The 14,204-nt window shown below is 40.6% G+C and overlaps 2 protein-coding genes across 2 annotated transcripts; one reads left to right on the top strand and one right to left on the bottom strand.

Annotated features, from left to right (window-relative positions):
• Window positions 1-1,391: 1,391 nt before the first annotated feature.
• On the bottom strand, window positions 1,392-9,823 carry LOC103358840 (potassium channel subfamily K member 15-like). Its single transcript, XM_008283980.1, has 4 exons — window positions 9,762-9,823; window positions 4,834-5,215; window positions 3,098-3,647; window positions 1,392-3,052 (listed from the first exon to the last, which is right to left on the bottom strand). The coding sequence occupies exons 2-4, from the start codon at window positions 5,114-5,116 to the stop codon at window positions 2,680-2,682; spliced, it is 1,206 nt and encodes a 401-aa protein (XP_008282202.1). The 5' UTR covers window positions 5,117-5,215; window positions 9,762-9,823; the 3' UTR covers window positions 1,392-2,679.
• LOC103358841 (opioid growth factor receptor-like) lies at window positions 9,779-12,602 on the top strand. The gene is made up of 8 exons (XM_008283981.1): window positions 9,779-10,263; window positions 10,426-10,488; window positions 10,580-10,618; window positions 10,704-10,758; window positions 11,342-11,420; window positions 11,495-11,561; window positions 11,637-11,785; window positions 11,871-12,602. The coding sequence occupies exons 1-8, from the start codon at window positions 9,817-9,819 to the stop codon at window positions 12,217-12,219; spliced, it is 1,248 nt and encodes a 415-aa protein (XP_008282203.1). The 5' UTR covers window positions 9,779-9,816; the 3' UTR covers window positions 12,220-12,602.
• The last annotated feature ends 1,602 nt before the right edge of the window (window positions 12,603-14,204 follow it).

The following is a 14,204-nucleotide window of genomic DNA, read 5'->3' as shown; positions in this document are numbered from 1 at the left end:
TCATACAAAGGTCTTTGTTTCGGAGTAAAGCTACTCATTGTGCATGTCCAACTCATTTTATACCACCATTTGCCTCCTCTGTGTTGTGCTATTTGATCACTGGTCTGTGTAGATAGTTTTCAATACTTTTAGGCTCAGAGTGTTGGAACAGTGACAGTCACAGATACGAGACGGCATCTGAGGCATCATAACAGAATAAAGTGAAACACCATCTGCAATATTAATGGAGTAATTATGCAAATCAGACAGCAGCTTTCATCACTCATGAAATAGTGATCTTCATGCCACGAAGCTCATTGTTCAGACCTCTCCTTTCTGCTGCTTCACAAATGTCTTTCTAAATCAGAGTTGATAACGCCGGGAGCTGATAGCCTATACATCTGTACGCTTGACTGAAAAGCTCACTTATCAAGTGGCCAAGCATCTATTCCCACAGAAGTAATCTGTGTCACAGTTCACGCTGTCGGGAGAAAAACACATTTTTTGCCGTCATGGTTTAATTCCTTATATACAACATTGAGTATGCTGGAGTAAAGACCGTGTTGTCTCCCATAAAAGGTGTAACTCACTCCTAGAATATTACTTTATAAATTGCTTTTAGATTAGTGCCACCATTCTACACAAATTAAAAAAAGTGTACTGTGCAAAGATTTCAGCAAACTAAACTGCCGGTGTTGCGGATCTCGTAGAAATCAACCTGCGTTTTATGTGGACCAATGCTGCTCCCTAGTGTGAGGAACAGGAACTCGAAAAAAGAATGAAATGCAAGTCACTGCTGGTAACACTGGGGGCTCCTGGTAACAATATAATGTGATGCAAAACTTGAGCGATCCTCGAGCTGACCTTTCCACAGGGAGGTCAGAGTGCAGATCAGGCACAGATTAATAAATATTAAAAGGAGGAGATAGAAAATTGTAATTTAAAATGAAGCCACGACTGAAAAGTCAGCCACTTACCAGCGTACCTGCGGCTTCAGCTTCTTATCTCAGTGGTATTTAACAGGGCAGATGTTTGCCATCATTACTGAGGCTCCTCTGGTTAATGGGCTGGTTTTTTTTTCTAAGTGCAACAGCAAATGCAAGTTGTAAATTGGTCAATGATTTGCTAGAATACAAATGAACATGATTCTTGCAATTGAAATCACATCCCGCTGAGTAAGAATGGAAAAGATGAACATGAGGCTGCAAATGGAGATGACTGGATGACATGCTAAGACATGATTTACAGATCTGATACCACACTATGAACAATAGCCTTTCTTCCTTTGTGTGTCTTGTTAAACAAATGCACCACTGGGATCACATTTTAGTTTTGCACGTCTATAAAGCTGAGCAACTAACAAGAGACAAAACAGTTTAAAAGCAGAATGGACAAAACTGAAGCAACAGATGCTGAGCTTTCCCGATTTTAATTAGGTCCCTAGAATGGATTAAGCAGCAAAAACATTTCCTATAATCAGTGGTGGCGGTATGGAGGAATCTGCAAAGTCACTGGTAATTGTTAAATAAATGCAATGAGGTAAATAGAACGCTATTTCCTTTCAAAATGTAGAGGAGTAGAAGAATAAAGCAACAGAAGTGTAAATACTCGAGTAAAGCACAAACACCTTAAAACTTAGTATTTAAATAACTGTGCTCTCTGACATTCTGCCACAACTGATTTTGTTGAACTCATCTGTTTCAGCCTCCACACCTCCAGTTTGCAACACGAGTTAGTTATATTTTAGACTGTGGGAAGCTCCTCCAGAGTCACAGAAGACATCAAACAACAGTTTTCCCAGGCAGACAACTATTACCTGAGATGAAAAGATCAACTTTATGCATAAAAATAATGGTCAAACAAGGTAACTTTAGGCCTTTCAGTAGTTTTACATCAAACAAACAAAACTTTTTCTTAATTTCAGATGTGCAAAAGATGGGATTAAAGACATTTTTCTATGTTTCAGCGGTTTGTATTTAAAGGCCTAATTTGCATTGTGTGATTCGACCACACATCTCAGACGGCAATTAAACACTCATTTGGGGACATTTCTAATTTGCCACCATTTTAGAGCCGTAGCTCATTTTCCATTCTCTGTTGACACGCTCATTCATCACAGATGACGCGGTCTGTAAATCACAGTTTTGACTTGGATGCCGCCTTCAGACAATCACCGCTCGCTGTACTGTACGTGTCCGTCTCCAGTTTCCGCAACGCTGAGCAACGAGGATGAAAACGTTACCTAGGGAACCAGCGACGGAGTAAATGTTCCTAATAGAAAACAGCGCTGATTACTGACTGGAAGTAACTGAAGGTCACAGGTGACAACGCTGCAGAAAGTCTGACAGCTAAAATATTCACGCAGACATCTCCTCCTTTCTCAGGCATGTGAGACATTTTCTGCTGGCTGATCACGCTCTGTAACTTTCATGCAACACATTACAGTGAAGCAGGGAAGGTAACTTTGATTTGCATATATACTTTAATTCACTTTTTTAAATATTTGTAGTTTAGCTGTAACCCCAATGTAAAAAAAATACATTATAAACTGTATTTGAGAGGTAAGATATGCTACATTATATCTGATAGTAATAGTCGTGCTACATTCATGAATGAGGCAATTTGTTCCACCAAACAGAAAAACAGATGGTTTGATCTGTTCTGTGGTTTGTTAAAAATAAAAATAAAAATTCAACTGTCTTAAAGTGACTTCCGCCTGGTGTGAAGCTTGTTCTTGCCCAGACAGAGCGCTCTGCTGCTGGGGGAGGCCGGTGACGACTCTGAGCAGGAGCTGCAGGAGGCCTGGTCCACCCTATAGGAGATGGAGTTGTAAAAGACCGGGTTGCTGTGGCCGCTTGTTGGGTCATGGTGAGGCTCTGAGGTGCTGTCGTTAACGTCCAGGCCGCAGCACATGCAGCAGAGCAAGGCACTGACTCTGCTGGGTTCAGGGAGCGCTGAGTGCTGAGGTGTAATAAGTCTGTGCTCCTCTGCAGGAGAAGGGAGGAGGCTGGTGCAGCTGGTGCCGCCCTCCATGGGAAGGGAAAGGTTGCACCGGCTGCTGTGTCCGTCTTCGCTGTCTTTACATCCAGCCTCAGGACTTTCTGTTCCAGCATCCAACGCCTCAATGTCCTCCTGCGTGTCCTTAGGCTGCGATGCCTGCTCTTCTGCCCCCGCCTCGGGCCTGGCGTCGGGCTGATCCGAGTTCACAGCGATAAACCTCAACACCACCAGGTTGAGAAAAGCTCCGACGACCGTCAGCCCAACTAAAATGTACATGAAGCTGAAGGCCACGTAGGAGGATCGCTTCTGGAGGGCGTCTTTCTTCTGCAGGGCTACAAAGTCCCCGAAGCCGATGGTGGTGAGCGTGATGAAGCAGTAGTAGTAGGCGTTGAAGAAGGTCCAGTCCTCGAAATGGGAGAAAGCCGCGGCTCCAATACACAGGGTGCCGGCGCAGGACAGCAAACCCACCAGGACCATGTTGCCCATGGACACCTCCGTCTCCCGGAAGCCCAGGCCCTGTTTGGCTCTGCGCAGGAGATATCGGACGAGAGTGTTGATCCTCTCGCCCAGGCTCTGGAACATGACCAGCGTGAGAGGGATGCCCAAGACTGCGTAAAACATACAGAAGGCCTTGCCAGCATCAGTGCGTGGAACGGCGTGGCCATAACCTACAAAGTCACAGTACATCGCAGGTCACATGATGTCAAGTACTACAGTTTTAGTCTAGAAAGATTCACAGTCATCAAATCTACAGCTGCTTCACAAGGGCAGAGACAGTGACACATCACTCAGTGCAGGTCTGACTCAAGTCTTTAAATTACTGTCGGCAAACACTATTTAAATCAGTCTTAATTCAGCGGTTAATTAAACTTGCACTAATCAGTGTTTGTTGTACTAGAATTATCGTCTGACTGTGCAGTTTACCTCAGCTGTGGTGTACTGTAATTGCATTCAATTTGTGTGAGTGCAGTAATGTAATGCATTACTCATTCGAAATTTGACATATATGACAAATTATATATATGTTGTGGGTTTTTTTGGGGGGGGGGGGTGATACCACTTTAACACTTTAACCACTTTAACAATGGAATTTTGCAAAGTATAATTTTATGACATACAACTTTATATTTGATGATAATGTCACTTTTTATGTCATACTTCTACTTTTCTAGATAGGAGTGTCACACACTTATACACATCTCAGGTGAGTTTTGTATTTAGTCCTCACAGATTGTCTTTGGTCAAAAATGGCTTCAACAGCAAAGACTGAGCGTTATTAACCCTCCTATTATCTTTGGGGTCAATTTGATCCCGTTCAATGTTTCAAATCTCTAAATAAGTCATTGACATAACTTTTCAGTTTTATTTAAAGGGCTATTTACACATAAACTTGGGAAACAATTTTAATTATGATATTTTCTGGAGGTTTAAATTGCTGGGATCAAATTGAAGTCAAGGATAAAAGATGTGAAGGTAATAGAAGGGTTAATTTTTAATTTTTAGTTTTTAATTTGTTGTTGTTGTATAGAATTATATTGATTTTTTTTTTAAAGTGAGCTTTTACAAGATTGAATTTCCCTTCTGGGATAAATAAAGTACTTTTCATTTCATTTCATTTCATTTTCATTTTAAATGAAGAAGAAACTCGTTAAACTTTGACAATGTGAAAGAAAATAAAGTGTGTAACCATCATCTATGTGACTCGTTGATCTTCAGCGTATTGTTTTCTCTCATTCACAACTCATCAGCTGACTTCGAACTAATTAACCAAGCAAAGTGCGGTTAACTCACATCTTTAAGGCAGAAGAGGGACTTCTATTTCTAAGCTGAATGCATTTAACACAGAGTACTTGCCAATCGTGGTGATCACGGTGATGGCAAAATAAAAGGATCCGGCGAACTTCCACTGCCTCCCCGCTCGGTGCGGCTCCGACTGCAGGACAACTCTCTCGATCTCCCGGTAGTCGTCCTCGCTGAAGCCGTACTTCTTCTTCAGCTCGTTCAGCTTCTGCTCCAGCGCCTTCTTCCTGGAACTCTCACTTTCCGACTCCAGCGCGTCGAACACGGCGGCTCCGATGAGCAGGTAGAAGACGATGGAGAGGATGAGAGAGACGGTCCTGATGTTGTGCGCCTTCATCCTCGCCGAGGCACGGAGGGATGGAGCCGCTCACTGGGACGCACGGAGGATCCTCCGCGGGCTGATCTCATCCTCCCGGAGTTGATGTGTTCAGGTGCTCTAGGGTTACACAGAAGGTGCTGAAACCGTAGCCTGTTGCTTTAACGTGTCATCAGGCCAACAGGAACCAAAGGTGGAGAAGTTACTTGAGCTCTGCACCAGCTGGCAGCACCTTGACTTTCCACAGGATGTTTGTCTAGCCTACTTAAGGATTGCTCGCACGGCTCTGTTTACTGAACCTAAAGAGAATGTGTGAAGGTCTTCACAGATGCACTCACTCACACCTGCCCTCATTCTGTCTGCAGGGGTCACTTCATTAAAGTCTGCTCTAATTAGAGTTACTTCACAGTGAAGGTGATGCCTCAGTCAAGGAGGAGACTTTTGATGTCCAGCAGTTGAACCACATTTCTGATGTTGACAGATTGGAGTTTAAGAATGAGGCATCAAATTATAGAATTATTGTTTAAAAAAGAGAATCTAACACATCTGGAGGCAGTCTTTAAACCACTGGAAATGCACTGAAATACACAAACATATCAGACTCCAGCCCCTCGCGACCCCAGTGAGGATTAAGCAGTGTATAGATAATGTATTTGACAGATATCCAGTGTATTTGCAGAGTTATTTTTAAACAATAATGTTAAATAACATACACATGATCTAATATATTTAATCTCTTATCTGTATTTTAAACAGGAAAATTATTGAATTTTAGTAGGTGGTTATTTTTGCTTATTCAGCAGTATTTTTGGCATCCCATTTGTCAGAGGATTACTTTTTCTTTTTTTTGCAGTAATGTAACTGTAATCTACTTTTCTAATGTATACATTTTTAAAACAATTACAAGTGGGAATCTTGATATTCTGTTGGACGACTTGTGTGTTTGAGTTAATGCAATTTATCTTTACAAAAATAAGTGGAGGGGTAAAATTATACTTGATTGCAAGCACGATACAAGGATTAAAAAATAAATTGTTCAATTCTTTTGCTTGTAAATTCACAAGGTTGTCAAATAAAAAGAAAAAAAAACACTTCGCATTTTCATCCCATTTTGTGAAGTATTCATGCAGCAGACTCACTCCTCAAGCCGTTAACCGCTGACCCTGTGTTTGGAGAGGTTTGGGATACACAACTGTCAGAGTGTCTGCATGTGTCGTGGCTGCTTCACAGCAGAAACAGCTGGCCTTTCCAGACTCTACTCTCCTGATTATTTTGCCCCGTGAAGCGTTCATGTGCAGAGTATTCACACTCCGCTCGGCTAAAGTATTACTCTGAGCGATGAAGCATTAGCCGGTGGCAGCGCTGACCTTTATCAAGCACACTTAGTCGCTGAGTGATCCACCACTGAGCTGTCGCCATTAACTAAGTCCGACACACAGGCCCAGTGAGAGACGGCGGAGATGATTTGTGTGTATGTATCAGTGCGGCTACACAGGGGCCTCGTTGGTGGAGCCTCGCTGAGTTTTCCTGTGGCATCTGCTGGGTTTTTTTTTTTTGCTCAGTGTCATGCTAATTGGGTTCACGGCAGTGCAACCAGAAAATAGTCTCGCTGCTGTATAGCTCAGTGCGGCAAGTTATTTCAGTTTCATATTCCGCACCAAGTTCCCATCTATTTCAGGAGGGCATTCCAATTTGTGGAAACTATTCATGCACTAAAGCAGGCCATAAAGAGCCTGAGATCTGTCATTAAAATCCACATTTATTGCCTCCATTCTCGACAGAACATATGGCTATCTGTATGCTGTGTTTTTATCTTCTGGAGATAGTATAGGGCCTTAACCTGCCTTAGTAAGCACAAATGAATCTATTGCTGAGCAGATGTTAACAGTGTAGGACTCAGACAAGCCTTGATTTTCTCCAGTGGCGATAAGAGCAATTATCTACTTGTGAAAGGAGTCCCTGAGAGATAATAACCTCGCCGGAGACCACTATATGAGTGCACACAGTGCTCACATCAGTATTATTTAAGATCAATTCCCCCTGTAAATTTCACATGGTTGGAAACAAATAATGCACAAAACACTTTTACACGGTCATAAACGGACACATTAATTCATCAGTGCGGCGAGCGATGGCTGCAGAAAAACAGGTCACTTTTATGTAAAGCATCCTGCAGTTTAACAACTCCATCCATGAAGTAATGATCCAGCGTTATCTGATCTCATATCTCTCTGCTCTACGGGACAGTTCATGCATCTCTTTATCTTCCACAGGAAGACATTAAGAGCAGGATGTTCACTGACTGGAGTCGACACACTCATCGGTCCAAGTGCCGTTCCCGTAGAAAATGAGGTGGGTATATATACCGCCAACAGAATGCTATCTTTACGCTGATAAGAGCCGGGAGCAGCAGTAGAGATAAGGACAGTGGTTATGATGATCATATAGTACGGACAAGCAGGATATTTTTGTCATAAATGTAAAAATGCCATATGTTTTGCATGCCTAATAAACATAACCGAGTAAAAGTATTACAGCAACTTGCAGGAAAATGTGTCTCTGGTGACGGGTCATCAGTGTGACAGAAGGAAACAGGCTTGAACTTTACAGCTAATGTGAACAGTCCTTTGAGCCTTATTAGCCAAAAGGGCACAGACGTGGTCTTTAATTCCTATACGTCATATTCAGAGAGGTTCTGGTTCAGACACCTCGTGTATGGATGACTACAAAGAGTACTGTGGTTTTTTTTATTCTTTTCTCAAATGACAGTAACGTTTAGCTGGCTATAGTCTTTATGTTGTGAAATTACAGTCATGTGTCATTTTCTGCACAAGATCTCAGAGTTGAATTACAAACCTGCTTCATTTGTGGTACCAGGGTAGTTTCTTCTTGTGTGTAGACTACAACAGGTTTGCATCGCACACTTCAGGGAACAAAACACAGCAAATTGGATGGGATGGAAAGAAACACAAGAAATTAATTTTAAAATAATTTAAATTGGCTTTCTCTCTACATATAAATGTAAGTTGTTAAAGTCTGCTGAAGTTGGGGGAAAAGACAGGTCCTTTTCAGGTTTAAGTTAAGGGAGTTTGATGAAGCATTTAAGCTATGCAGATCATTCATGTAATGAATCCAGAAGTATATACACTAATTGTACAGTTAAGTTTCATTAAAATGCCTTAAAACTGCATTAAATTATACAATGTTTTGTGCGTAATTCTCTCTGTCTTTCTCCTGATTGACTTTATTATCTACAATCAAACTCGCCATGTGTTGGTCATGTCTGTCTGCAGTTGTTGTCATGAGAGAACTGAAATATTTTGTCTTTAGATATTGGATTGATGTTGCTTTCAGAAAGTGTCTAGTTGTGGCCTCATGTGGCTCAGAGCACCACAGACTGCTACCGTTTCAGGCTCCACACAGTCTTGTTACATCAATGCTGTTCTACAAGCATCTATTTAAATGCTATGAAAGCAAACGATAAATAGCCCCATAACCAGTGGTGGAATGCAACGAAGTACATTTACTCAAGTACTGTACTTAGATTTAATGGACTGTTTTCATGACAAAGTCTAGCTTTCCTCCACTACATGAAGGAAAAGTACAAAACCCCACCAGTGAGGAGGGTTATGACTCAATTTTAGAGACAAAATGTGGAAAACAATACAACAATTATATCTAGTGTTATATATTGTACACATTTATCTATTGGTGGATAAAGTAGGCATGAGGCTAGCTATTAAGCCTCTCAGTACAGTGAGGTTAAACATCCCATCACAACTTTCATTTTCATAACTTTAGCCTTGCTAATGTTCAATTTCTGATGAATTATGTAGACTATCACCTACTACATTAACATAACAGCTAACAAGCAGTTAAAAAAAGGCATTTTATACGACTATGAGGTGAACTAGCAGACTTCATGTTGGGCTAATAATGCTATGCTATATTAGCTTTCTGTAGCGCTAGCTAGCTAGCTTCAATTCCTTGCTACTGTCGCTAACCATCCCCATTTATATGACATTATTTTTTATGTAATTAATTTAAATTTCAGTGATAACAAAGTGAAGTTATAAGGTTCATCCCCGATTTTAAATTAACTTGAAAATAAAGCGTTTAAAAGGAAAAATCTAAAATAATTTCTAGTAAATCTTAAGCATAAATTACAAGTTTTATTCAAAGTGACTTGTGAGGTTGGATTACTCCATTTTAAATGTGTTCACTTAAGCATACTTCTTGTTTACACATTGAATTGATACTCAAAAACAATGTCTGTTCTCTCTCTTGATTTTTATTTTTAATTTTTTAAAGTCTTCCCCAGGTTTATTTATACATAAATACATAAATATACATAAACACAAAGCAAGCATCTCTAAAAAGGGATAATTGTGCAAATTATGTACACTTTTAATATTTTATGTACATTTTGGTGATAATTTTGTAACATTTAAATGAAAGGCTTTGGTTTGCAACAGAGTAGTTTTACAATTTGGTTGAAGTATTGTTTTTTTTCTTGAGTAAAGGATGTGAATAAAGCCTCAAACATTTGGATCAAACCAGTGAACAAGGACGTGTGTTGTTCTCTATTTGTGGGCGTTTCTCGTCCGTAAAGTTTCGTTTGTGTGTGAAGTCAACTTCAGAGAAAGTGAAAGTGAAACAGACTTACTATCAGAGCTGACTTTTCCTGTGTGTCGGTGTGTCGGTGACTTGCTGGATGGACTATGGCCTGGTCTGACCACATGCTCTCCGCGCTGGAGTCGCTCTGGCGCGGGACCATTCTCTTATGGCGCCTCATCTCCAGGATGTTGTACCCCGTACTGGGATTTGGCTCGAGAATGTTACTCTTTAGCAAGTTTTGGAGACGTAAACCTGAAGTCAGCGACGAAAACAAAGGCCTAAGTGTCCCCGAACAAGCGCTGGAGTCTGTGTGTGAGGGTCAACATGAGGCTGCTGCGGGGAAAAGGGCCGCAGCCTTCGAGCCGGAGCCTTTCAGCAAGCGGCAGAGGTTTGAGGAAGAGGAGGAGGAGGAGGAAGATGAGTTTGACAGCGAAGAGTATCGCGTGGAGACCACGGATGAGTTGTACTGTGGATATGATTCGACGTGGGAGACCGAGCAGGACCAGGAGAGCTCGTTCAGGGGCAGCAGGCGTCCAGCAGCCCACAGATATGTGAGTAAATCAAAGGTCGTCCACAGTCTGGGCCTCCTGTTACTGCACTGGAGGCGTTTCCTCATTTGAAGCTTCAGCTGTGACTTCTGGGTTACTTCATCTCACGTGGGGAGATTTGCTAAATGAGTCTTGATTTGTTTTTATCTGTTTTTTATGCTCCAGTCCAAGTTCAGCAGCTTTGAAAGGGCAGCAAAAGACATGCAGAACTACAGGCACAACTACCCTGTAAGTCACACACACACACACACACACACACACACACTGTCCCATGTTTGAGCACAAGCCATGCAAATGTTGTTGTGCTGTTTCCCTACAGAACCAAACCAGGGTTCAGCGCTGGAGAACACAATCATCTGTATGTACATTTACTGTGTGACTTTTTAAATTTAAAAAACATGTAAAAAATCAGTGTCTTAGTGAAACTGTCTTCTCTTGAGTAGGATGACAAGCCGAACCTGAACTTCTACCTCGGACACTCACCCACTTTACCGGATGGTAGGTCCGTTACAACCACTCTGTGTGGAGTTCATGCACATGGATTACTGTGATTAGTAAATGAAGTAATTAACCCTATTCAGGACTTTCATGTTGCCGTACGTACAAGGTCTTTCGGGCACCATTGGACCCCAAGAAAGAATATGTGCAAAATATTTGTTGGTATTCAGTATAGACTTTTTTTCTATGTTAAATACATTTTCTTATAAGTTGACGTATTTTGGTTCCAAATGCACGACGCATGTCCCTCTTTTTATATTTAAAAAAATAAATAAATAAATAAATAAAAAAGCAATACCTGTCACCTAAACCAAATAGCCTGGGGTCCAAAAGACACCAAAAGTTCTGAGTAGGGTTAAGGCAACTTTGTGGGCTTGAGTGTCCTCAAACAAAGAGATTCCTTGTTGTGAGCCGTCATCACAGGTTTGTTGTTATGGATCTGATTTCGTCTCTCACGTCTTTAGAATAACTTTAGAGGTTTGTGATAGTTTACAAAAGAGCAGCTATAATATAATAAATAGATATAAATTTAATCTGTGTAACTTTCTATTTAGCAATTGATGAAACTTATCTTTGTTGTCAGGTGTCTATATACATCATTTCCACGACGACTGGTATGGAGACTATGACACACTGGAGTTTGTGCACACCTATATTCAGTGGTAAGTTACTCTATAATCACAGATGTAATGTAAAATATTCAGTTCAGGTTTAGAATAACTTCCTTCTCTCACAGGTTGTTCCCGCTGCAAGAACCAGGGATGAACTATGAGGCCACTCCACTGACGAAGGAAGAAGTTGAGGTAAATTGGTCAAACGCCACCAGGTTACAATTTCAATAGAAAGTCCATCTTACAGCAGTTCTGTATTTTTTTCAGGATTTTCTTACAAGCAGCACTGCAAAGGAAAATCTGCTGAAGTCATACAAGCTCATGTTGGACTTTTACGGCATCGAGTTGTTTGATGAGAAAACAGGAGAAGTGAGGAGAGCGCGGAACTGGAGAGACAGATTCAACAACCTGGACAGGTGAACTGTCTCTTAAGTGTAAGAAAACATGATTCTTGAAGCCTGATCTCCAAGTAATCCTTTTCTTTTTCTTACCGTTTGACAGTCACACACATAACAACCTGCGCATCACACGCATCCTGAAGTGCCTGGGAACTCTGGGATACCGTCACTACCAGGCCCCTCTGGTTCAGTTCTTCCTGGAGGAGACTCTCGTCAAGAGACAACTTCCACGTGTCAGGGAGAGCGTCCTCAACTACTTCCTGTTTGCTGTCCTCGATAAAGGTCAGCGTAGGAAACTCATCAAGTTCGCCTTTTTGAAGTATGACCGTAAAGACGAGTTTGTGTGGTGCCCAAAGAAAATCCAAATGCAGTGGTCTGATTATAAAAGAGATGCTCACGACTTGAGTCCCTCTGTGGAGTGTCTGAGTCCCCAATATGAAACCCAACTTTGATAACAACATTTAAGGTTGATTTTTGACAACATCAATGAAGCCCTAATTCAAGTCAATGAATGCTGATATAAATAATCAGTTCACACAAAGCAACCAATGATCAGGTTTGGTAAAGTTACTCCTATAATGGTTTCTTTATTTTTTCACAAAAGCACAATTCTTTAAGCAAATGTGTTTGTCTACTGTCGCATTCAGTGTCCTGGCTTTTATTCATATTTAATTTTTGTTCTTACTTTCCACAAAGAGAAATGCAAATGCACAGTGTTCTGAAGACCATGTGTTTTACACAAAGAGCTGCTGCTATGATGTGCACACGCTGAACACAAAGGACTGTAAGAACTGCTCATCGGTAACTTGTCATTAAAGACTTCTCATGTCGGAAATCTTTCTTCTGTTTTCCTTTGTAGGTTTGCATCCTGTTGTCTCATATGTAACTGCCTTTTATCCTACACTCCTGCACTTGTTCCTATTATTCAGCCTTTTATTTAAACAGCGAGCTATGGAGGCCTCATTTGCAATATAGTAGAATAAGCAACCAAACAAAAAGATGTAGGCTCGAATTACGAACTTGGATAGGAATGGTAATAATTTTAAAAAAGCAAAATTTGTACAACTAAATCATTAAGAATGATTAGAGCATTTCTAATTAAAAACAAATCTACTAAAAGAAGAGCAGCGGGAGGTAAAATGAGAGGAAGTTTAAAATCTAAATTACCCCGAGGATAAAAATGAGTCACGCTTCAGATTGTTCTGCAGGTTGTTCCAGGTTGCAGGTGCACAGCAAGTAAAACTGGATTTTCAAAGCTCAGTAGAAGCAGCTGGCATCTGCAGTGTGATCCAATCATTTGCGTATGTTTGATTATTGCAAGATGTGTGACGTAAAGAGGTAAAAAAAAAACAAAAGCAGCAGGAGTGCCACCCAGTCTCAGCATACAGCTCACAGTGATGAGTATTACAACTATTACTTGTACTAAATCTTAACACAGAATGGTAATGAGCATGTATAAGATGCCGCCATAATCTAAGACTGATAGAAAAGTTGCCTCATTAAGTGTCTTTTTAGAATGCAAAGAAAGCACTGTTTCTTTTTTAAAGTCCAAACCAGCGTCTAAGATACTCTACTATAATTATTTAAATCATCATAAGTCATGTATTTGGGGTTTTTTTCTACATAAAGTGCCAATTTATGGTTATTGAGTGGAACTTGTAAATAAGAAAAGTCATTAGTTTATGCACATCAACCTCATTAGTCGCAGATTAGAAGCAAAGTCATATCAAATGGTGGTTCTGTACTGACTGTGTTGCATTTATAGCTTGATCATCCCAGAAAAATCCACTGAGTTTTGGAGTTCTGTTGAATGATTTGTGCATTAATCCTCAATATTCACAATAAAAGGTTGTGGCATCTTTGACACAGCACTTAAATTTTTCTTAGAAATTGAAAATAGGTGATGTAATGGTTCCCACAAACATTTACTCTTGTTCTGTCTTGGTTTCTTCACATTCTGCAGCATCTGATAGGCTAAATCCATCAGACTGGAGGTTTTCAAAGTGACAGGCCTCCACATGGGGGCTCCAAACTGTCCTGGCTCAGTTGTTGTTTACAGGATCAAATAAAATAATCATGAAGCCAAGAATGAAACAAAACTATGTAAATAGACTAAGCAGGGGTGAAGGCCTGTCATCTCTGAAACCCCTTCATTATACTTTGCTCACAACATCTCTGAAAATAATTTGATCTCATCTGTACTTGAAGAATGTAGATATGAACGACAGTTTAGGTACACCCCATGGTGACAAAAGGTGCTAAATACTTTAGATGTTAAGTACTTGTAGTAGCCTGAAGTACAGGCATTCAAACACTGTCATGTGACTCTTTACAACAATTACTTCTGCATAAGTAAACAATGTGTGAATGCTTTTGGACCAATCCTGATGATTAATTCACAAAACAATATATATGAACAACAGCTGAGACAAACAAA

The sequence above is a fragment of the Stegastes partitus genome, unplaced genomic scaffold, assembly GCF_000690725.1.
Source record: "Stegastes partitus isolate 25-593 unplaced genomic scaffold, Stegastes_partitus-1.0.2 Scaffold334, whole genome shotgun sequence".
Lineage (NCBI taxonomy): Eukaryota > Metazoa > Chordata > Actinopteri > Pomacentridae > Stegastes > Stegastes partitus.
This window is presented reverse-complemented; position numbering and strand designations above follow the sequence as displayed.